The 23417-nt window shown below is 51.1% G+C and overlaps 1 protein-coding gene across 3 annotated transcripts; it reads left to right on the forward strand.

Moving 5' to 3' along the window:
* The first annotated feature begins 165 nt into the window (after window positions 1–165).
* Window positions 166–22116, forward strand: HEXD (hexosaminidase D). Of its 3 annotated transcripts, XM_014789384.2 has the most exons (15): window positions 166–547; window positions 750–869; window positions 1281–1331; window positions 2699–2837; window positions 8444–8553; window positions 10692–10779; window positions 14948–15112; window positions 16425–16608; window positions 17562–17633; window positions 18082–18277; window positions 19192–19274; window positions 20599–20677; window positions 20752–20850; window positions 21050–21139; window positions 21771–22116. In XM_014789384.2, exons 1-15 carry the CDS (start codon window positions 174–176, stop codon window positions 21976–21978), a joined length of 2058 nt encoding a protein of 685 aa, XP_014644870.2. In that variant the 5' UTR covers window positions 166–173; the 3' UTR covers window positions 21979–22116. The 3 variants fall into 3 exon arrangements, with proteins under 3 accessions (XP_014644870.2, XP_087297976.1, XP_087297977.1); XM_087441850.1 differs by lacking the exon at window positions 17562–17633; XM_087441851.1 differs by lacking the exons at window positions 750–869; window positions 8444–8553 and having other exon boundaries at window positions 398–547.
* The last annotated feature ends 1301 nt before the right edge of the window (window positions 22117–23417 follow it).

The following is a 23417-nucleotide window of genomic DNA, read 5'->3' on the forward strand; positions in this document are numbered from 1 at the left end:
TACTCCTGGCCCGACCGCTTGGACGGAGGACGCCCGCGTGGCGGGATGCTGCAGACCACGCCCTCCTAGCGACCACGCCCCTATGCAACCCACTCACCCAAGCACAGGCCACGCCCCTCTTACCCAGACCACGCCCACCTCCACAAATCCGGCCCTCCAGCCAGGTCCCGCCCATGCCGCGGCCCATGCCCTCTCCGCGCGGCCCAGTACCTGTTCCGGCGCCGGCGCTGGGCAGCCCCGCTGCCCTCGGGCGCCTTGGGCGCGCCCCTCCGCTGAGGCGCCATCGGCCAGGCCGCCGTGCAGCCGGGCCGAACGAGGGAGCCGCGCCGAGCCCAGGACGAACGCGGCGAGAGGAAGCCCGAGGCCGACGCGGCCGGGAACAGAGCGACGCGCTCGGCCGTCGACCCCAGGGGTGGCGGCCAGGCCCGAGCAATCGGAGGCCGAGCGCCGAGCGGGCGGAGCGGGGCGGACCCGCAGCGCACCCCGCCGGACCGGAATTCCCGCACCCTCCTTGGAGCCCGCCGCGCCGCGGAGCCGTCAGGCCGAAGTGCGTCCTCGCCCGCCGTGCACGCGCTCCCGGGGTCTCCCGTCCTCTTCTCGGGGTCTCCCTTCCTCCTCCCGGGGTCTCCACGTCCTCCTCTTGGGGTCTCCCGTCCTCCTCCCGGCGTCTCCCGTCCTCCTTCCAGGGTCCAAATCCTCCCTAGGTCTCCAAGCCCCTCTCTGGCGGGTGTTCGTGCTCCTCTTTCCAGGGCTCCGAGCCACACTAAGGACGCTGGTACCAGTTGGCGCTCAGTACACGTGTACCTTCCGAAGGCCCCGCTGCTCTCTTTACCGCTTCCAATATCCCTACAGAACCTTCCACTTAGTGGGTATGAAGTAGTATCTTAACCCTATCAAGATACCTAAGATTTTGAATAAGCAGAGTTAACAATGAAGTTCATTCATGAGGACTATGTCTGAAGAGGGTGTGGAATTTACTGATACAGGGGAAAAAGAAAACTTTAGGTTCATTGGACCATAAAAAAGATCTGCCCAACAATCCTGAAACTGGGAAAATAAATGCTGATCAGACGCGATTCAGGGGCTCTTGGTAACTTACCTAGAAGCCCCGAGGAATCAGCGACAGCTGAACATCTACCGTTAGTCTGATAAATAGTGACAGTTGACCCAAGTCTTTGAAATAATCTCATTTCTAAGACCTCATTCTGGAGGGAATCAAAGCAATTAGCACACTCATTAGGAGATAGAATGCTGACTTCTCTTTTGTTCTTTTCCTGTAGATTTGGCAGAAACTTAACGTTGGTAAACAACTCTGAGTGTGTCTGTTGCAGGTAAGATGTCTGTTCATTCTCACCCCGCTGTTAGGGGAATAATAGGAGGATTTCTCTCTGAATAGGAGGAGGTATACACATGACCAAATGCAGATCTCTCAGCTTGCAATTTTTCTTTTAAATCTACTCCCTGGAGAATAGATTTGGGTTGTAAGATTTTAAACAATTCAGCTTTAAAAGCATTGCAGTTTTTCAGAATGCTTTTTCATAAAACTCATCTACCCCTCAGCTGGTACTTTTAGGTATTGCCTTAAAATTTTTGTCGTTGAGATTGTCTCAAATATAATTTTTTTTTTTAAATAAACTGATTAGTTTCTGTGTGCATCTGTTTTATCTCTTCTGCTGTGTTCTAGATCCCTTAAGATCAAGAGTTATGACTCCTTGCCTGGAATGAGCAGTCTGCGTTATAGAGCTGAGTATACCACCCGCAGACGTGGTTCTCTTTCCTTTTCCCATGTAGTCCTTTATGTTTTTATAATAGGAAAAAAAAAAGGTTTCACTATCTCCCAGCTGCTTCATTATCATCCAGACATTTCCTTTAGTCTAATAGGAACTAGTCAGCCTGACATACTTGTGGCTCATTCGTTTTTCAAATTATCAATGGTCTGTTTTAAATCCTAGACAGTTTTCTCTGACCTAGAGCAGAGTTTTGCAGTTTCTTCTTCCACACAACCAAGCTGACTTGAGCTCTAGAAATGTAAATTATTTTTAATGCTCTCCAAAATAAAATAAAATTGAGGATAGTTTTCTACAGAAACATCATATCATGGGGCCTGAAAAATGTTTAGCAATATCTGCTGTTTCACTGGCACAGTATGTATAGTTTCAGAGGATCTTTAAAACAGGGAATTATTAGGGGCTGGCCTGGTGGCCTAGTGGTTAAATTCATGTGCTCTGCTTCGGCGACCCAGGGTTTGCGAGTTCAGACCCCAGGCGCGGACCTGACGCACCGCTCATCAAGCCATGCTGCGGTGGCATCCCACATACAAAAAATAGAGGAGGATGGGCATGGATGTTAGCTTGGGGCCAATCTTCCTCAGAAAAAAAAGGGGAGATTGGCAACAGACGTTAGCTCAGGGCCAATCTTCTTCAACAACAACAAAAAAAAACCAGGAAATTAGTTAGCAATCATTCTTGTTATTATAGATCACAGCCATCTTATAAGGAAACCAATGGTATTCTGTTTTAGGGGCAAATCACAGTTAAATGGCAGAGGTCCCTCTATTTGAACATAGAGATAGGTGTGTTGATTCATTTTCATGTTGGTGAAATGAATTTCCTCCTGGTTAATATCAGAACTGAGACAAAGTGGAAGGCCAAGCCAGAAGGAGCCTCTGCTCACTTGTAACTCTGCATTTCTCCTCTAGGAAGAGGTGCCCAGACAAGAGATTTTTGTTATATGACTTCGCAAAAAATAGTGAAATGTCAGGTTCCTCACCATTTAAGATGCGATTAGTTCATCTGGACCTTAAAGGAGCTCCGCCAAAGGTCTCGTACCTCTCAGAGGTAAGAGCTCCATTTTGCCTCTCGAGACTCATCTCTGCTTTGGGTTTGGCCTTTAAAGTTGGAATGATGTTCTGTAGAAACTTGTGCTTAGAACACAGCCTCAGGGTTCCAGGTTGGGGCACAATGGTGGCAGCAGCATAGATTGTGAATTTCCCCCAAATCTCCTCACAACACAGACAGAGAAACCAGGACAGCCAAAGGGAAAACAGAAGGCACAGAAACCCACAAACTCTTCACTGTGGGCTGAACTGTGTCCCCAGAGAGAGATGTTCAAATCCTAACCCCACAGACCTGTCAAGGGGCTTGTTTTGGAAATAGGGTCTTTGCAGATGCCATTGACATAAGAGGAGGTCAGGCTGGAGTAGGGCAGGCCCTGTTCCCATGAGTGGTGCCTTTATAAGGAGAGGGAGGTATAGACCCAGAGTGTGCCCAGAGGGAAGACGATGTGAAGACTCCTAGGGAGGACACAGAGGCAGAGACTGGGCATGATGCATCTACAGGCCAAGGAACACCAAGGATTGCCAGCAGCCACCAGAAGCTGGAAGAGGCCAGGAGAGATCCTCCCCTACAGCCTTCCGAGAGAGTGCGACCCTGCCAACACCTTGATTTTGGACTTCTGGCCTCTAGAACTCTGAGAGAATAAATTCTTACCCTTCTAAGCCCCTCAGTTTGTGGTGATTTGTCATGGCTGCACTCTTCAACAAAAGTGGCTATCAGGATGTCCCCATGAATTCCAAAATGCAAGTGGGTGGGGCAGAGCAGATAGCATAGCACCCACATGGGGTCAGCAGCTGGCAGGAGGTGGTGGGGGAAAGAGAAAGAGGAATTCTGACAGTAGCCCCACATGTCAAGGTCTCCTATCAGAGAGACACTAGGGGAAGGTGTCGGTGGCTCCAAGTTGAGGGTGAGTACACAAACATTCGACAGAGGGTGCTGGGAGGCCCAAGGCTCTCAGAAATACCTTCCAGAAGGACAGAGCCCCACACTAAGGACACATTGTTGGGAAAAGAAACTGCCTTGAGCTGGGCAGGAACACTGAGGGTGAGGGAGGGAGAAGGGATCCAGAGGAGGCAGAGACGAAGTAACGTGGAAGTAGCCGCACGGAGTCCATAACTCCTAATCCTGTTGTAACAATAGAGGAGGGAGCCTGAGCTGGGCCATCTCCATCCCAAACACAAGAACCTGTCCTTAAAAGTACAAGAAAACACATCGTTTAGAAATTAGCAACAGAAAAGGATTGTGCTTAAATACCATACAAAGGCATTGTAATAAAAAACGATGATCTGAGTAACATTGTTATGATGAAACTGCACCAGGAACATGTGACCACAGAGTAGATGAGGTTATATTTCTGTATTACCATAATATTTCAAAATGAGATCAAAGATACTAAGAAAATGATAGACATTGTGAAGGAACAGCATAAATCAGAAATAGAAAAGCCCAGGGGCCAGCCCGGTGGCATAAGTGGTTAAGTGCATGCGCTCCGCTGCGGCGGCCCAGGGTTCACTGGTTCGGATCCCGGGCGTGCACCGACGCACTGCTTGTCAAGCCATGCTGTGGCGGTGTCCCATATAAAGTGGAGGAAGATGGGCATGGATGTTAGCCCAGGGCCAATCTTCCTCAGCAAAAAGAGGAGGATTGGCAGATGTTAGCTCAGGGCCCATCTTCCTTACAAAAAAAAAAGAAATAGAAAAGCCCAGAAATGTGATAACCAGAGAAAAGGAGGATGTGAAAAGGTTGTCTCATGAATGAATTACAAAGAAAAAGAACAAAAATCAGAAATGAAGACTAAATTAGAAGAAGAACAAAAGTGAATAGACACCATGGAAAACAGTATTGGGACATAAATGACAAAAGAAAAAAACAAACATGAAGAGAGACAAAGCATTGTGAGAAATTGATAGATAGAGAAGATAGGCAAAGGTCCAACTGAGAGGTCACTGGAGTTCCTGTTTCTGTTATCTGTTGCTGCAGATAACGGACAGACCACCCCAAACCTAGAGGCTTAAGACAACTACTTATTATTCCCATTTTCCGTGGGCTCTCTGGGTGCTTCTCTGGTCTGACCTGGGCCTCCTCGGGTGTTTGCTGTCCCATGACAACTAGAAACCCCTGATGATCCAAGATGGCCTTACTCCCATGTCCAGCAATTAGTGCTGACTGTCCGCTGGGCACCTTGGTTCTCCTCCACCTGGGCTCCTCTCCTCCATGTAGGCTCTTCTCCATGTGAGCTCTTGTCCTCTCAGAGGCCAAGCCAGCTTTCTTTCAGCATGGCAGTCACAGGGCAGTGCTTCGAGAGCTCGGGAGCAGAAGCTGCAGGGCTCCTGGGGGCCTAGTGTTACTCTTGACAAAGCAAGTCCAAGGTCAGCCCAGGTTCAAGGCTTGGAATAGATGTCACCTCTTGATGGATGTCCAGTATTATGGCCATGTTTTCAATTTTCAACAGTCCCCGAATAAGAGAAAGCAATGCTACAGAACAGATGCTAAGAAACTACAATTCAAAGACACTTCCCTGAAATTAAAAACTACTAAAATCTGCATGTTGAAAGGGGATACCATGTACCTGGAGAGTTTACCTAGAATGATATACACCGAGGTATCTTGTAGTAAATGTATCAGACTCTAAAGAAAATGAAAATGAAAAAAATCTTTTGGGCACACAGGAAAAAGCCCCAAATCACATATAAGGGAAAGAAGGTCAGATTGTCATCAGATTTTTTTTTTCCTTTGGTGAGGAATATCAGCCTTGAGCTAACATCCATGCTAATCCTCCTCTTTTTGCCGAGGAAGACCGGCCCTGAGCTAACATCCGTGCCCATCTTCCTCCACTTTATATGGGACGCCACCAAGGCACGGCTTGACAAGCAGTGCATCGGTGCGTGCCGGGGATCCAAACCTGCGATCCCTGGGCCGCCGAAACAGAGCACGCACACGTAACCGCTACACCACCAGGCTAGCCCCGTCATCAGATATTTGACAGCAACATTTTATGACAGAAGATAAGGGAGTAACATATTTAAGATACTCAAGAAAATATAATATGAATCAAGGATTTTGTATCCAGCCAAATTGACCTTTGAGTATAAAAGCCACAGACCAACTGTTATAAACATCCAAGAACTGAGTGAATTTACTGGAGAACAGGCTGCAGCTGCAGCATCAGGACTGGAGTAACCAAATAACTGCTGAGAGGAAATTCTCCTTAAAGAATTCCAGTCAATATTCACAGAAGGAATGACATAATTGGAAAGTCACCACCTTGCTGTTTAATGCCAACTAACTAGTAACTCAGTAGTTGTTGAAGCCATTAGGCAGAACTTCAGGGGTGGATCTGGCTGATGCCCCCTGAATCCAGTGATCAGCCCAACATCACTCTGGTGAGACAGCAGACTTGTGCCTTCTAGAACCACCTGTGAAACATTCTTGCCAGGGGCCGGCCTGGTGGTGCAAGCGGTTAAGTACTCGCACTCCGCTTTGGCGGCCCCGGGGTTCGCAGGTTCAGATCCCAGGCACGCACTGACGCACCACTTGTCAAGCCATGCTGTCTCGGTGTCCCGTATAAAGTGGAGGAAGATGGGCATGGATGTTAGCCCAGGGCCAATCTTCCTCAGCAAAAAAAAGGAGGATTGGCATCGGATGTTACCTCAGGGCTGATCTTCCTCACACAAACAAAAAAGAAACAGTCTTGCCAAAAGAATGAAACCTGACTCTAATTGCGTCTTCACATCTAACCACCAGCATGTACAAGAATGGGAATTAGGCAAACACACTGAAGGACATCCTGAGAATACCATCCATGAAATCCAAAATTTGGAAAACCATATAAAACAAAGGACCTGGTTTCTTCAACAAATAAATCTCAAATTAAAAAAAAAAAAAGCAGAGAGGACTGTTAAAAATCAAAATAACTTTCACAGGGGGCCAGCCCAGTGGCCTAATGGTTAAGTTCCCATGCTCCGCTTCAGTGGCCCAGGGTTTGCAGGTTTGGATCCCGGGTGTGGACCTATGCACCACTCATCAAGCCGTGCTGTGGCAGGCGTTCCACACGTACAGTAGAGGAAGCTGGGCACTGATGTTAGCCCAGGGCCAATCTTCCTCAGCAAAAAGAGGAGGATTGGCAACAGATGTTAGCTCAGGGCTAATCTTCCTCACCAAAAAAAAGAAAAAAGAAGAACTTTCACAGATCCATTCAAAAAAAATCCATCGTATCGACCCTGTCTGGATTGGGTTCAAACAGGCCACATGTGAGAAGATTTTAGAAACAGGGAAATTTGAACAGGGATGATATTAAGGAATTATTTGGTTAGATGGGATAATGATATTGTGGTTATGTTTTTTAAAGTCTTTATAAGAGATATATAGGTGAAAAGATATGTCGTCTGGGATTTGCTTTAAAATACTCCAGTCAAAAAAGAAAAGTGGAAATTAGGTGAAGTAAAATTGGCAACATGTTGGCAGTCGTTGAATCTCAGTGAGAGACGCGTGGGAGCACGTCATATAATACCCCTGCGTTTGTGTATGCTTGTACAGTTTTGTAACAAAAACCTTCTCCACCTGAGGCCGCTGCCGGGTGCTGGGAAGGGAGCCAGGCTTCTGGGTCTCAGGCTGAGCTCATGGCGTCTCAGCCACCTGCAGCACAAAGCATTGTTACCAACCCTGAGAACAGAAATGCCCAGTAGGCTGAGAGGTGGTCAGATGGCTGTGAGAGGCCAAAAAGGAAACCAGATGCAAAACCGCTGAGGGGAAGAGGAACATGCCGTAACGTTGTGTTTCATGTATCCGCGTGTCTGAGCGGGTTAGCCAACTTCTTTCCACGGTCAATCCGCCTCCTTCTGTAATTTGCAGTCATTGACTACCCATTTTATGAATTATCCTCAGCTAATTTTCAGTCCCAGCCTGATTTCCTTTTTCATCCAGCATGCTTCGGGATGTCCCCATATTCTTGGGGAAAGAACACTGACAGCAACGTAAGCAAGAGTGTTAAATCATGTAAAACCTACAGCGGCCCTTCTCTGGAGACGGGCTGCTGCTTTAAGTATCTGCAGGGAGTTGCACGCACAGTGTGCTCTGTTTCACCCCAACCTTGATGCCAGACTAGAAGAACATCTCAGTGCATGTCTAGTAGACACGAGGAGAACTGGGGGAGGAGCCCACGAGCGGAGCCCGGAACTGCTGCGCCTCTCTTCCCTCTTCTTTCTCCTTTGATGGCTTCTTTCCAGGCGCTCACCACCAGCCCTTCAGAGCCCTGTCCATTTCCCCTCACTCCCTAGTTTCCTGTCCTGTAGAAGGCTCCTCTGTGCTGCGTCTCATCTGGACGAGGAGCTGCTCCTGTGACGCTGGAGAAGGGCTGTCTCTCCCAGCGCCCAGCCCTCCCTCCCCAGCTAAGCCACCAGTCAGCTGCTGTTAGACAGAGCTCCAGTTTATAGCATGCAGTCCCCCCACCCCTATGTGTCAAAAGTACACATTCCAGTTAAAAGTTTCCAGGAAAACTACAAATATCAACTACAATCCATGTCCATTAGCTAAAAAAAAGTCCACATGGTACAAGTGTGTCACTCTGTTCAAGTAGTCACTTCTTTATGACATCCCCATTTTCCTCCCAGATTTTTCCTCTGTTCCACACCCTGGGTGCAAACGGCCTCCTCATCGAGTATGAAGACATGTTTCCCTATGAGGGCCACCTGAGGCTGCTGAGGGCTAAGCATGCATACAGGTACCCCCCGCCCCGCCCCAGCATGGTGATGCAACGTGCAGAAAAAGCACATGTGGTGGGTGGCGACCTGGAGATGTGGGGAGGGCAGGCAAGACTTCAACAGTGGGGGGACAATCCTTTTCAGTCTTTTTAAATGCATGTCTCTAATTATAAAAATAAAACATTCACTGAGGAGAATTTGGAAATGTTTAAAAGAGAAAGTAAGCCTCAGCTATGACCCCCAGGAAGAGTTGGGACCCATGTGTCTGTCTGCCAGTGTCCTCATCAGTAGGTGAAGTATGTAGGAAGCACTGTGACAGGTGTCGATGCGGGGAAGGAGGGCTGCTCTTTAAGGCCACAGGCGGGATCTCATCGGGAAAGTGAAGATTAAAGGGGAGAGGGTCAGAATCAATGAAATCAGATACAGTGCTCACGGGTGCACCCCACTTGGCTTTCAGGTTATGGGAGTCCATGTAAATCAATAACAAGCAGCCCAGAAGAAAAATGGGCAAAGGACGTTTACTGGTAGATCCCAAAAAGGAAATAAAAATGGCCAATAAGCATATGATAGTAATAAAAGATATCAAAACAACAATGAAATGCCATTTTGGCTACCAAATTGGTGAAGCTTTTAAAAAAATGCTAATGCTGTGTGTTCACGAGGGTAAGAAAGAGCAGACCTCCTGCTGGTACAATGTAAAGCCACCCAGCCCTTCTGGAGGGTGGCTTGGCTCTGTGTGTCAGAACTCCCCAAAACGTGCTTGCCCCACGTGTGTGGGCAGAAAGATGGGAAAAGTGTGAACCCGAGTGCTGACACCATGGGGCAATTGCCCATGGCTTTTGTTTTCTTCATGCTGCTCTGTTTTTCTTCCTGCAATGAATACGTTTTGTTCATTTTTTTTTTTTTAAGTGAAAAAGGTGCTGGGGTTCCTGGGAAGCTTGAAAAAGGTATATTTAGGGTAAAGACAGACCTTTATATAATCAATACATTTATAGAACTGATTAACTTAAGAGATGTTTCAAACACATAGAGAAATTGAGATAAATTCATAACTGACAACTCATGATGGAACAGGGCAGTCAGCCCTTCCCGGGATGTAACCCCGATGGAGTCAGCAGCAGAATGCTCACCTGGAGGGACCTTGGGCATTCCTGCCTTCAGGCATCCCTACAGCAGTGACCTATGAGGGTTTTATTCTTTCACAGATGGGGACACTAACTCCCACGGAATTCACTCCACTGGAATCTTGAAACTCTTCTTCTTTCTTTCTTCTATTAAAGGGATCTCCAGCTTTTTCTATAAAGGGCCAGACAGTAGATATTTTAGACTGTGCTGCCTATCTGGTCTCTGTTACAACTGTTTGTGGGGCAAAAGCAGCCACAGATTATCATATGTAAATGAGTGAGTGTGGGTATGTTCCAGTAAAACTCCTTGTTTGCACTGAAATATGAATTTCATATAATTTTCACATCACAAAATATTCTTCTTCTTTTGATTTTTCTCAACTATTTTATTTTTAGAATGTAGATAGTGGGGGCCGGCCCCATTTCCTACTGGTTAAGTTTGGCACGTTCTGCTTTGGCAGCCTGGGTTCCGTTCCCGGATGCAGACCTACACCACTGGTCGGTGGCCATGCTGTGGCAGTGACCCACATACAAAATAGAGGAAGATTGGCACAGGTGTTAGCTCAGGACGAATCCTCAAGCAAAAAGAGGAGGATTGGCAAGGGATGTTAGCTCAGGGCAAATCTTCTTCAGCAAGGAAAAAAAAAAAGGAGAAATCATTCTTGGGTCACAGGCTATACAAAAACAGGTGGGCAAATTTGCCCTCCGGCCCATCTGCCAATCCCTGCTGTGGAACATGATTCCCTGTGTGGCCCAGTTTCTTATAAAATGACTTCAGCCTCTTGTACAGTTTAGGTAAGAATAGCAGGTAAAAAGCAAACTGTTACTTGAGGACATAAAGGGCATCATTTCCCAAATTCTAGAGCAGGAGCCTTCTCTGAAACCATAGGAAGATCTGTTGAGCTTTTCATAGTAGTTTCCCCAGCAGAGTCCTCCAGGAACCTGATGAAGAAGGATGGGGGTACGTGTGAATGGGAGCTGGAGTGTGAACAGGAGCTGGTGTGAACCTCTCTGGGTGATCTTTGTCTCTCTAGCCCCTTTGAAATCAAAGAGATCCTGCATCTGGCCACACTGAACAACCTGGAGGTCATTCCCTTGGTGCAGACATTTGGACACATGGAGGTAAGTGGGAGGAACAGAAGTTAGCTGGTGCCCAGGTATGGGGTTCAGGGGTGCATGGGTGGTGATCAGCCACAGGCAGGGAGAGGCTCTTGCTCTCAGAAGTCTCTGCCCTGCGAACAGCAAAAGAGCATGGAGCTCTAGGTCAGAGCGCCCTCTGTCCAAGGCATGGAGGAAAAGAGCCTGAAGGGGGATGTGTGATTCCCAGAGAGCCCTGCAGGCCAGTTGTTTTCCTTTTTAACTTGTATTCATCAAAATATTATTGTGTGAGGTAAAATGCAACATTAAGAAAAGAAAACATGCTTTCTGTTTTCTCTGTGTCCTTTTCTCGCTTAATATTGAAAATATTTTCCCAAGCTCCTATGTAATCTTCAAAAATATTTTTCACGTCCGCATTAAACACGGGAAGCAGTGAGACATAGCGTTGATCTAATGGCTGTCAGGTTCCATCTTTTCCTCCAATGAATGCACCTGTTGGCTCTATCGTCGGTCCTTCCCTGAGTCTGCCTTCACTGTCGCCTTAAAGGAGCTGCCTTCACTCCCCGCACTTACTCCTTCACGTGCTCGCGCTCCTGTTCTGGGTGCCTTCGGGGACTCCCTCCCATAATCAGTCCCCCTGCTTTCCCGGTTGACTTTCCCTGCTGTGCTCTCTGGGCTCATCACCACCGGGGACCACATCCCCCACAAAGCATCTCCCAAGGCCATTGGTGTCCTCCGAGTCACTAAATCCAGTGACAGTTTCAGTCCTCTCTTACTTGACTCTCAGTGGCTTTTGGCATCACCAACACACCCTCCCCTCCTGGTTCCCCTCCTTCTGGCTGCACCCGAGCCCATCGTGCACTGTGTGCTGTCCTGTAGCTGCCTCTGTACTTGGCAGTCCCCACGGCTCCTCTTGAGGCCTCTTTCTTCCCACTTCACGCTCTTTCTCTGGATAAATCCATATCTGCCCCTGCTTCCCTTTCCTGTCCTCAGTGACTCCCAGACCCCCATCTCCAGATGCATTGAGAGGCCCCTTCCAGCCTCAGGGAGGGGCTGCACCATCCCCAGCACCCCCATGCCCACAGCATTGCCAGTCCTCCATCAGTCCCCACTGGCTGCTGTTGTTCCTCTGTGTCTTGAATCAGCATGGCCTCCATCCCGCTGTCACCCTGCTGCCTGACCTATGGAAAAACACTCCTAACAGGTCTCCTGGCATCGGCCTATCCCCTCCCCTACTCCTCCCCACCACAGCCAGTCTGGTTGTCTTAGCACAGCCTGGTCAGACCACACTCCACCTCCTTAAGTGGGCTTACTCTGCTCTTAGGGTGGATTCGTTTCCTGGGGCTGCCATAACAAAGTGCCACAAGTAGGTGGCTTAAAACTACAGAAATTTGTTCTCACAGTTCTGGAGGCCAGAAGTCCAAAATCAAGGTGTCCGCAGGGTGGTTCCTTCTGTAGGAAGCCCTTTACATGTGTTCATTTGCCATCAGTACATCCTCTTTGGTGAAATAAGTGTTCAAATTTTTGCCCATTTCACTTTCTGAACTGTTGAGTTTTTAAAGATCTTTGTATATTCTGGATACAAGTCTTTCATTAGAAATGTGATTTGCAAATATTTTCTCCCAATCTGTACTTTGTCTTTTCATTCTCTTAGTGTATTTCAAAGAGCAAAAGTTTTTAATTTTGTGAAGTCCAGTTCATCAGTTTTCTCTTTGATGAATCGTGCTTTTGGTATTATTTCTACGAACTCTGCCAGTCACCAGGTCACGAAGACCTTTCCTGTTTCTTTCTAAAGTTTTACACTTACACATTCTCCATTTAGACTTAGGATCCATTTTGAGTTAATTTTTGTGTGGGATTTATGTTGAGGTTCATTTTTTTGGCATATAGCATGTAATCACTTAGATGACCAGTTGTGCCAACAGCATTTGTTGAAAAGACTATCCTTTCTTTGAAATTTGGGATTTGGAATTGCCTTTGCACTTTTGTCAAAAATCAGTTGACTATATTTGTGAGGGTCTATTTCTAGACTTTACTCTGTCCTGTTTGTGTGTCTGTCCTTCTGTCGATACCACATTATCTTGATTACTATAGCTTTATTGTAAGTCTTAAAACCAGGTAGTGAGATTCCTCCAACTTTATTCTCCTCTTTCAGAACAGTTTTGGCTCTTCTATTTCCTTTGCCTCTCCATATACATTTTACAATCAGCTTGTCTATATATCTACAAGAACCCTTGCTGGGATTTTGATTGGAATTGTGTTAAATCTGTAAATCAATCAAGAGGGAAATTACCTCTTTACTATGTTGAGTTTTCCAATCCATGAACATGGTATGTCAGCCATTGTGTTATTCCCCCAAATGTGTTATTTTTTTTTTTCTTGATGCTTTCAAGATTTTCTGTTTGTGTCTGCCTTTTAGCAGTTTGGTAATGGTGTGTCTAGGTCTGGGTTTCTTTGCATTTATCCGGCTTGGATCTGTTGAACCTCTTGGATCTGTAGATTATTGTTTTCCTTCATGTCTGTGAAGGTTGGAGCCATCTGTACCCCCCTCCCTCCTCTCCTCTGGGGCTCCCTGTGCACATATTTGGGTTCCTTGATGGTGCCCCCGGTCTCTGAGGCTCTGTTCACTTCCTTCCTTCTTTTCTCCCTGTGACTCAGATTGAATGATTTCTGTTGATCTACTGTCCCAATCACTGACTCACTCTTGTGACATTTCAGATTGGCTGCTGAGCCCATGAAATGGAATTTTCATTTCCATTATTGTATCGTTTCCTTTAATTCTGGGAACATATTCATAATAGTTTCTTTGAAATAATTGTCTGATAAATCCAACACCTGGGCCCACTCAGAGTCAGTTTCTATCGACTAGTTTGTTCCCTGAGTCTGGGCTCCACTTTCCAGTTTATTTGCACATCTCATAATTTTTGGTTGAAAACTGGACATTTCAGATAATATGTTGTAGCAAATCTGACCTTTCCCCTGCAGCTGGTTTTAAGTTGCCTGGATTCAGGGTCAGGATTTAATCTGCTGGTGGTCAGCCAGGGTTTGGGTGAGGTTGTGCTTGAGCCCATCAGGCCCCACCTTGTGCTGCGGGGGCCAGGGGCACTCCAAGTTTAGCCAGTTCTCAGTCTGTGCAGCCGCTCTCCACCCAGTGCTCTCAGGCCCCCGTGCCTGTGTGCCCCAGTCAGCCAGGGTGTGAGGAGGGCAGGTGTCACCTTTATAGCTCCCTCATTTCCAGGGTCACCCTTAATTTCCGTCTGGTGGCAGCTCACCCCGTGGGGACCGCAGAGTTAAGGCAAGGCTGCTGCTCTTGCTGATGGCTCCCAATGGGCGGGTTTCCCCACAGCCAGCCCTGAGCAGGAGGGGAGCACCCAGGTGAGACGCATGTCTGTTCTCACTGTGGTCACAGCTGATTCTCAGCCACAGACGTTTCCCAACTTGTTGTTCACCTGTGGTTGGCTTCCAGAGCCCCGAACTGGTTGTTTTGACTAATGGTTCATTCTGAACTTGTTTTGGGGAGAGGATTTGCCGACCTCTTCACACCACTCTAGCAGGGGGTCCACCCAGCCTGTCATTCTTTTTTTTTTGCGGGGGGGAGGAAGATCAGCCCTGAACTAACATCTGATGCCAATCCTCCTCTTTTTGCTGAGGAAGACTGGCCCTGGGCTAACATCCGTGCCCATCTTCCTCCACTTTATATGGGACGCCGCCACAGCATGGCCTGACAAGCGGTGTATCGGTGCGCGCCCGGGATCTGAACCGGGGCCGCCAGCGGTGGAGCGTGCGCACTTAACCGCTACGCCACAGGGCCGGCCCCCAGCCCATCATTCTGAATGTGAAGGATCCTGTCTCTCCAGTCTTCTCACTCAGCCTAGTTAGAATCAAGGGAAATGCAGGGCCATGATCCATGACGAACCAGCTGGATGGCTCAGATCCCTGCTGCTTCCGCAACACAGCCTTGTGGCTGGTCCCAACTGCCTTCCACACCACCACGCCCACCCTCTCTGTGGAGTTTTTGGGCAGACACAGGAAGTTTAAACCACGAAGTCCAGGACCCAGCTGACATGCCTCAGGCGACTCAGAGGCAGGAGCTGCAGGTCTCCTTTGGAGTGGTTCCTTGCCGCGGGGAGCTCAGGCACGAGCTTCTGTCCTCCAATGTCACCGAGCTCCCTCCTGTCATCTCTCTCCACAGTTTGTGCTGAAGCACGAGGCTCTTGCTCACCTCCGGGAAGTGGCACTTTTCCCCAACACTCTGAACCCCCACAAAGTGGAGTCCTTGGCACTGGTGGGAGCCATGATCGACCAGGTCATGGAGCTGCACCCGGGGGCCCGGTGGCTCCACGTTGGCTGTGACGAGGTGGGTGCCTTCGTCACTTCTTCCACTCCTTGAGCCTCACCAGCGAGACGTGCTCTCCCCAGTTCTGCAGCAGTCACCTTCTCCCACCTCATGGGTTCTTCTCTTAAATAGAAAAGTAGTCCACATACCAAAGGATAAAGAAGGGCTGGCGGAGGAGATGTTCCCCGGTGAGGGCGTTCATCCCAGCTGACAGGTGACCTTGCACGGGCAAGCCTGCAAAGCCGAGCAAGGCACAGGCTGTCCAGTCTCCACAGGCACCCCACAGGTCAGCTGAGCGATGGGCTGGGGCCCAAAATGGCTGTCCTGCCCACACCTCCAGCAGCGACAGAGCCAGTCACTCCTGGTTAGGCAAATGCATGCCCTCGGGGCTGGCAGTGGGTGTGAGTTTGGGCTGGTTACTTCTTCCAACTGAAGAAATGCAGTTTTGGATGGTGGGACTTTGGGGCCATGGAGCACTAGCTGGAAAAGGCAGTTCCCAGGGGAGCTAGGTGACGTGGCCCCCACCCCTCACCCTTCTGCTTCACCCCTTCTGAAGAAGCACAGACAGGACTGGGGAAGATTCCATGCTGGCCAAGTACAGCTGGACCTGAGGTGGGTGGTGGTTTGCAGACCTTTTAGCCCCAGAGCTTGATCCTTTTCTTCAAAGGAAATCTTTTTTTTGTAGTAAATACACATAGCATAGAATTTACCATTGTAACCGTTTTAAAGTGTATGATTCAGTAACTTCTAAGCACATTCACAACATTGTGCAACCACCACCTCTGTCCAGTCCCAGCACATTTCATCCCCCAAATAGAAACCTCACACCCCTAGCAGCCACTCCCCAGCCCCCTCCCCCAGCCCCCAGCAGCCACTCATCTTTGTGTTTATAGATTTGCCTCCTCTGGACATTTCATAAATGGAATCATGTGGTATGTGGCCGTTTCCGTCTGGCTCATTTCACTAAGCCTGATGTTTTCGAGCTTCTTCCACATTGTGTGTGTCAGTGCTTTGTTCCTATTTGTGGCTGAGTAATATTCCAGTGTATGAATAGACCGCACTCTGTTTACCCATTCTTCTGTTGGTGGACATCTGGGTTATTTCCATCTTCTGGCCGTTGTGAATAGAGCTGCTGTGAACATTCAAAGGAAATCTCGAGTGGCAATTTAGGTCCCAGTGAAGAAGGCAGGGTCACCCTTTGCCGCCTCGTCCTCACATGCAGCTGCCCCTGAGATTCTCTCAGGCCCTGGTGTGAACCCCTGGTCTCTCCCAAGTGTGTCTGAGGGTGAGGAGGGCCCTCTGCAGGCAAACCCATCCTGTGCCTTCCCTCCAGGTCTATTACCTTGGAGACGGTGAGGCCTCGAGACAGTGGCTGCAGCGTGAGCAGAATACCAAAGCAAAACTGTGTCTGTCCCACGTGAAGGCGGTGGCCAGCCACGTGCAGACCCGGCACCCCGCCACCACGCCCCTGGTATGGGATGACATGCTGCGGGACATCCCCAAGGACCAGCTCTCAGGTTGGCCCTGGGCCTGTCCCCCAGGGAGGCAGGCCGCTCGGGGGGAGGGATTCCTGGTGCCGTGAGTGCTAGATGCTGAGCTGCTCCTGAGGCCCTGACTGCTAAGAGGGAGAAACACTAGTAAATCTGCACTGAAGCTTTTAGCTCTAGACAACCCCATTAGAACCACTTTTTCAGTTTTCTCACACAAAATTGCCATTCCCTAAAAGACATCTTAGAATCTTACAGGAGTACAGAAGTGATGGGTCTGAACTGGAAAGCAGCCACAGGCCCCAAGGGGCCCTGGACATCAGGAGGAGACGGAGAGGTGGGGGTAAAGGGGTCCTGATGGTCCCTGAGAGTATCCAATGCTTCTGGCAGCCTCAGCCCCACACGACCTCTGCGGCCAGTCCTGCAGGGGCCGTGGCTGAGGTTCACACTGGCTGCTGGACGAGCCAGCAGGTGGAGGGAAGCAGTGGCCCCCCCGGTCCCCGTGGACTCACATCCCTGTGGTTTACTCACAGCCACGGCCCAGAGCCAGGATCCACGCTCCAGGGCCTATGGCACTGCCCGCTCTTCTGCAGGGCTTGGGTGTCCTTGAGGACACTACCCACGTGTGGCCACTTGGGTTTTAATTAAGATAAATTAGAATTAAATCCATTTAGTGGTGTTCCTGATGCACCTGGGCCTAGTGACCACATCACAGCACACAGAGTGTTTCCACCCTCGCAAGAAGCTCTGGGACCGCTGGCCTGGGGCTCACCCGTGACAGAACTCTAAAAGTCCAGTTATTTCCAAAGCTGGCTGGCTCTGTGGTTGTGGCATTTACTGCCAAAAATCTAGCACAGTGCTTAGTCTGTACTTAAAATCCACATCCTAAAACAGACAGGTTGTGTTCCATTTTAACGCAAGAAGTGTGGGCTGGAGGGTCTTCTAGGTGGGTCTTGGCGCTCATGGCCTCTCTCCACCCCCAGCATCGGGGGTGCCGCAGCTGGTGGAGCCCGTGCTCTGGGACTACAGGGCCGACCTGGACGTCCATGGCAAGGGTCAGTACCGCGTTGCCAGGGGAAACCCCTCGTCTTGGCCCCCGGGACCCTGTAGCCCTGACTGCCTAGCTGCAGGGGATGCAGGGGCCTCAGTTGCTTGGTCTCTCAGAATTCAGTGAATTGCCTCTGCTTCACCACAGGCCTCCTCTCCACTGTGGCCCTGGGGGAGTGGCCCTCAGCACATGTCCTGCTACCTGGGTCACTCACGGGATGCCTGTTCTCTGCAGTGTTTTCCTAATGAACAAGTAAACTAAGGGCCACTTGTAACCAGCTGGCCTCTCTCCTCTCACCAAGATTTAAGCCTGTCCAGAACTAAACCCAGTGGTCGTGGGCTCCTCCTGGTTTTCCATCTGGACAGGCATGGTATCTGAATATTCGAGTTTCAGGGCTTGGCGGCAGCAGGCCCCTGGGTACCCAGGCCAGCCACACCTCTTGCTTTCTTGTTCAGCCCTTCTCATGGAAAAGTACCAGAAGTGTGGTTTTCCCCGGCTGTGGGCTGCCAGTGCCTTCAAGGGGGCCACGGGCGCAAGCCAGGCCCTGACCCCCATCGAGCACCACCTCAGAAACCACCTGCAGTGGCTGCAGGTAGCCGGCAGCGGGCCAGCAAACACGCTGCAGGGCATCATCCTGACGGGCTGGCAAAGGTAAGGCCCCTGGGGCCCCAGGGAAGCTCTCAGAGGCCGGCCTGTCCTGGGAAGGTCAAAGCAGCTCCTGTTGCCAGACAAACCACCCTCCTCACCGGTCCAGTCTCAGCCTCAGTACTTCCCGCAGCTGGATGAGGGGAAGGGGCTGGTGCTCTGAGGAAAGTGTGGTGGAGCCCGGGCCCCCAAGGAGCAGCTGCAGCTGCACAAAAGCATCTAGAGTTGGGCCCTCACATCCCTGCAGCCACCCCCCAACTCTGCAGAGGGGACGCCACTTGGGCTGTTCAGGGCCGCAGAGCATACTGGCCCTCCTGGCCCCACCCCCCTATGTGATCCAGACACGTCTCTGCATGTTTTCGGTCCACGGCCTCCCCTTAAGGCCATGCATGACTGTTTGTATCTCACATATGGCATGAGGACAGATTTTGGCCCTCGGGATTTCATACCACTTGAAAAGTAGAGCTACAAACGAACCCCTGGTCCTGGGCCAGGTCTTGGCTGCAGGTCCCATCCTGCGATTGGGAGGGTGGAGAGGAAGGCCAGACAGACCCAGCACCGAGGGCAGGGTGAGTGCCCTGAACCCGAGGGAGGCCGTTGGAAACAGGGCCTTGTGAGGTGAGCTCCAGGACCCGCCCATGTCCCCCTGATGCTCTGACCTCACTTACAAAGCTGAGTCAAAGATGACCTTGAGAAGGATTTCAGGTTGGTGACTGCAGAGCATTAAGCCCCAGGCAGGGCCTTCTGGGCGAGGTCCAAGTGTGTCTGCCAGCCACTGGGAAGCTGATGAACATTTCCAGAGGCAGCAGCTGGTGCTGCAGAACCTTCTAGTTGCCTGTCCTGTAGTGCAGTGAATAGCGTGCATCTGCTATGAGGGCACAGGGCAGCAGGAGCTGAGCACCCCTCTCCTGTGGACTTAGGTACGACCACTTCTCTGTGCTGTGCGAGCTGCTGCCCGTGGGCATCCCGTCCCTGGCCATCTGTCTGCAGTCACTCCTACACGGTAGAGTCGCCCAGTTCCTCCCAGAAGACAGGAGGGCAAGAGGCACAGAGGCTGAATGCCCGATGCCCCTGGCAGCCATCTCCTCAGGGCTGGACTGTGGTTTTCCTCATGGGGAGGGGGAGGACGAGCTCACCACCCCAGCTCAGCTGCCTACCCACCCCGCTGCCAGCCCAGGTCTTCAAGCCTAAACCCAAGGTAGGCCAGGAAGTTAGGGGACATGCCCCCCAGACAGAGTGAACCCATAAAAGAAATTCATCATGGATGGGGTGCAGAAAAAGGTTCCGCCTCTGCTGTGTAAATGTCCTGAATGCCCAGTGCTGGCAGGTTGTGGAGACAGGCGCCTCCGGGCCCCAGGGGAGCACCTTACCCCAGCACTCCCACTTCTGGTTCAGCCGCGGGAGCAGCGGACACGGGGTAGAGATGTGGGGCTGTTCCTTAGAGCACTGACTAGGACAGCAGTCAGGAGTCAGTAGGGAGGGCTTGGCTAAGTAAATCGTGTACATTTAAGCTGTGAGACCACGTAGGAATTGAAGACGACAGCGTATGTGGTGTTAGCGCAGGAAGACGTCCGAATGCATTGAGGAAAGCGGGGCGCTGAAAAACACACTGTTTAAGGAGGACTGCTGGCCCAGAGAGGGGTGACGGATAGACAGTGGACTCTGTCATCTTACTCTTTTCTGAAGTGTCAGTTCTAAACCGTTTGGAGAAAGTACAGCAGATAACAGAGACACGTTAACACTAGTGGGGTTGGCTTCAGCCCCTCCTCCGGGAGCTGGCAGCCTCCCACACGCCTCCACCCTCGGCCTCCACATGCGGCCCCTGCATGTTCTCACCTTCCTGCTGGCCTGTGATTAGCCTTCTTTGGTGGGTGTTTCTCACCCACCCTGACTTGGAGGTTTGTCCACGCTGGTACCTGCAGGCCTTGCTGCTTTGCTTCAGTTGCTCTGGAGTATTCCACTGTGTGAGAAACCGTGGTTGCAAACCGCTGCATGAGCCCTGGACGCCTGTGCGGCAGCCAGGCAGTGTGGGTTGGGCCTGCCCACAGGAAGGCCAGGGTTGCCCCTCGCAACAGTCATCTCCCTGGTGGAGACGCTGCCAGCGACGCTGATCTCATTTTATTTCCTAGTTTTTAATATAAGAAATGCATTTTCATGTGTTTAATGAGAAACAGCGGGCTCACCCATCCCTGAGGTCTCCTTGGGGTTGGCATGTGCCTGGCTGGCAGCCCCCCTCAGTCACTTGGCCCACGGCCTGAGGGCCTGGGGGTCCATCCAGGCCTCCTCTCCCTCCTCCAGAGACCCCTCTGACCACCTCTGTGTTTCAGGAGGCTTTGCCGAAGATGTTAAAGCAAGAGTGGAGAACTTCCTCGGGGTCTCCAGCCTGGAAATAACTGATTTTATGAGGTACTTCCCTCACCCCCAGCCCTGCCTCTCCCCTCACACTCAGGCCCGTCTCAGCTCGGCAGCTCTCTGTGCAGGGAGGCCGGCTCCTTCCCCGGCAGCGACATCCTGGCCCTCATCACGCAAGTCAGCCTCCACCTGCGCAGCTCCGTGGATGCGCTGCTAGAGAGGGACAGGTGAGTGGACAGGGTCGAGCCCCTACCCTGCACTCCCCACCGGACAGGGCGAGGGCCAGCCCATTCTGCATGGAGGCTTTCTAGGGGGGAGATGGGTTTTTAAAATTTCTACCAGACTCAGTTTTTTTCAAAGGTATTATTTAAAGCCACCCGAGGCTGCCTGCAGCAGGCCCACCTGAGTGCACGCATTTGCCCCCAGGTATGTGACTGGCTGGTTCAGCCCCTTCCATCGCAGGCGGAAGCTCATCCACCCAGTCATGATCCAGCACATCCAGCCCCAGGCCCTCAGGTAGCCCCCCCACCAGGCGGTGCCCACCCCCGGCTGCCCGGCCTCCCGCCGGGTGGCAGTTGTCTATGGCGATCTGCTTTGAACTAAGACAAGCTTTCTAGGCAATGTAGCCAGGGATTCCTAGGTGAAAACTTTGCTGAATCAGCTGTGCGCTTCAGAGTAGAGAAGCTAAGGCACTCCTGCCCAAAAGAGTGAGGGTCACCAAATGACCCGGCGGTGTCCAGGACTCATCTTGCCCCTCGCCCTCCTGGCCCCGAAGGGACACGGTCCCTGCCAGCCAGCCCTCCCCGGTGCTTTCCTGACTCATGGCTCCAAGCTGGGGCCAATGCAGACTGCCCCACTGAGTGTAAGATGCTGTCAGCTGTCAACCGCTTCATGCACAAGAAAAACCCTGCTGGCCAGTCATAAAGAGCACTCAAGTTTCAGATATTAAGATGTGACAGTCACTCTCATATTCCCAACAGCCCTGTGAGGTAGGCGCTAATAGCCCCATTTTACAGATGGGTTAATCAAGGCATGGAACTCTACTGACCCGTGGGGTTATTGAGAATGTGAGTGTAGAGTGCGTAGGCCGTGGGCTGTGACCCAGGGGTCCTCACCTGGCGGGCCCACTGCTGTGTGCGGTTCTCAGTCTCCTGGCCAGGTGGAGCACCCTCGTGCAGGAGCTGGAGGCTGCCCTGCAGCGCATCTACTACCCAGACGCTGTGGACGAGTGGCTGGAGGAGAACGTGTACCCCAGCTTGCAGCAGCTGCAGGGTCTGCTGCAGGACCTCGGCAAGGCGGCTGGCCCCCAGACCCCACTGGCCAGCCCCGGCCTGGACACCAGCCAGGACCCCTGAGGGGTGGGGACCGAGCGTGGGCCTCCCCACACCCTCCTCTAGCTGCATCCAGCCTGACGCTCTCCTCCTGCCGAGCCCAGGACGGTGAGCAAGCAGGCGGTGCCCAGGGTGTGGACAGTTATTGTTGGGGAAAGAAAAGAGGGAATGCAGAGGAAAAGGCCCCTGGGACTGGGTGACGACCTGCATGTGAAACTTGAATTCTTCTGAAATAAAAGGAGAGCAGGAGCTAGCAATCACGCTGACATTTTGAAACGGACTCCATTACTCCCTGGCTCCTGGTGCTGCAGTGAGGCTCTCACAGTGGTCCTGAGACCCTCCTCGCCCTGGCAGCCCCAGCAAAGAGTCCAGAAACAACTCACCCCTGGGGGAGGGGAGCTGGCCACCCAAACCCCCTCCCCCTCATCTCAGAGCATCCTGTAGCCTGCAGGATGAGCATTCCAGAAACCAATTATAGTGTTGCACACTTTTTATTTTAGAAAAAAAGCATTTCAGATGTAACCATTTAAAAACCTAACTTCGACATGTTTAAATGACTATGTCCCCAAATTAAGGGCTGGTTGGGAGCCAGTGCTGAGAAGGGAGAGGATCTCATTTTTCTCAAGTGCCCTAGAAATGCTGTCCTTACTCTCACCCAGGTGGCCTCAGACCCCCAGGTCTGGGTGACACCACTGTGTTCCAGTTGTACCAGGCAGTTCCCAGGTACACAGCCTCCTGAGCCCCCTCTCAGAGGTGCTCTGGGCACACACTACACCTTGGAGGAACCTGGGTTCAAAGAAAGCCATCTCCACTCAGGAGCAAACCAGCAGGTCAGGTGTGGGTCAGCTCACTGGTGCCTAGCTTCCACTGGGGTGGCTGCAGCTGCCAGGGCCTGGCCCATTCCTGCTGCACACAAACAGGCCCAGCTACCAGGTCTTCCCAGAGTTCAAGAAAAGCTGGGAATCAGATTTCTAAGGAGAGATCCTGTCTTTTTTTTTTTTTTTTTTTGGTGAGGAAGATTGGCCCTAAGCTAACATCTGTGTCAACCTTCCTCTATTTTTTATGTGGGTCGCCGCCATAGCATAGCCACCAACGAGTAGTATAGGTCTGCACCTGGGATCTGAAGCCGGGCCATCAAAGCGGTGTGCGCTGAATTTAACCACTATGTCACTGGGCTGGCCCTAAGATCCTGGTTTTTAAACACTGCACGAGGCTAGAAGAGATCATCTCTTCCCTTGCCAAGCGGCCTTTGCCCAGGCTGAGGGTAGAAAGCGGGAGAGCATCCTCCCTGTGACAGCCCAGCTGCAATCCCAGTTGGATCCAAGACAAGACGTCTGGGTAGAGTGGTCTGTGCGCTGGGGAGGCCTCAGGAGCAGGTGCAGCACACACAGCCAAGTGGGCCCCTCGGTGTCCGCCCTCCACACCAGCAGCCCATGGGCAAGCACCTCACTTGTGACTACTTC

Source organism: Ceratotherium simum, chromosome 16 (genome assembly GCF_057802395.1).
Source record: "Ceratotherium simum simum isolate JZ-2026a chromosome 16, ASM5780239v1, whole genome shotgun sequence".
NCBI lineage: Eukaryota > Metazoa > Chordata > Mammalia > Perissodactyla > Rhinocerotidae > Ceratotherium > Ceratotherium simum.

Excerpts from the sequence above, each read along its gene's own strand:
- HEXD (XM_014789384.2), top strand. The coding sequence starts at position 174 with ATGCCGCGGCCCATGCCCTCTCCGCGCGGCCCAGTACCTGTTCCGGCG. Across the intron at positions 15,113-16,424 it reads TCCACGTTGGCTGTGACGAG|GTCTATTACCTTGGAGACGG; the intron begins GTGGGTGCCTTC and ends CCTTCCCTCCAG. Across the intron at positions 19,275-20,598 it reads TCTGCAGTCACTCCTACACG|GAGGCTTTGCCGAAGATGTT; the intron begins GTAGAGTCGCCC and ends TCTGTGTTTCAG.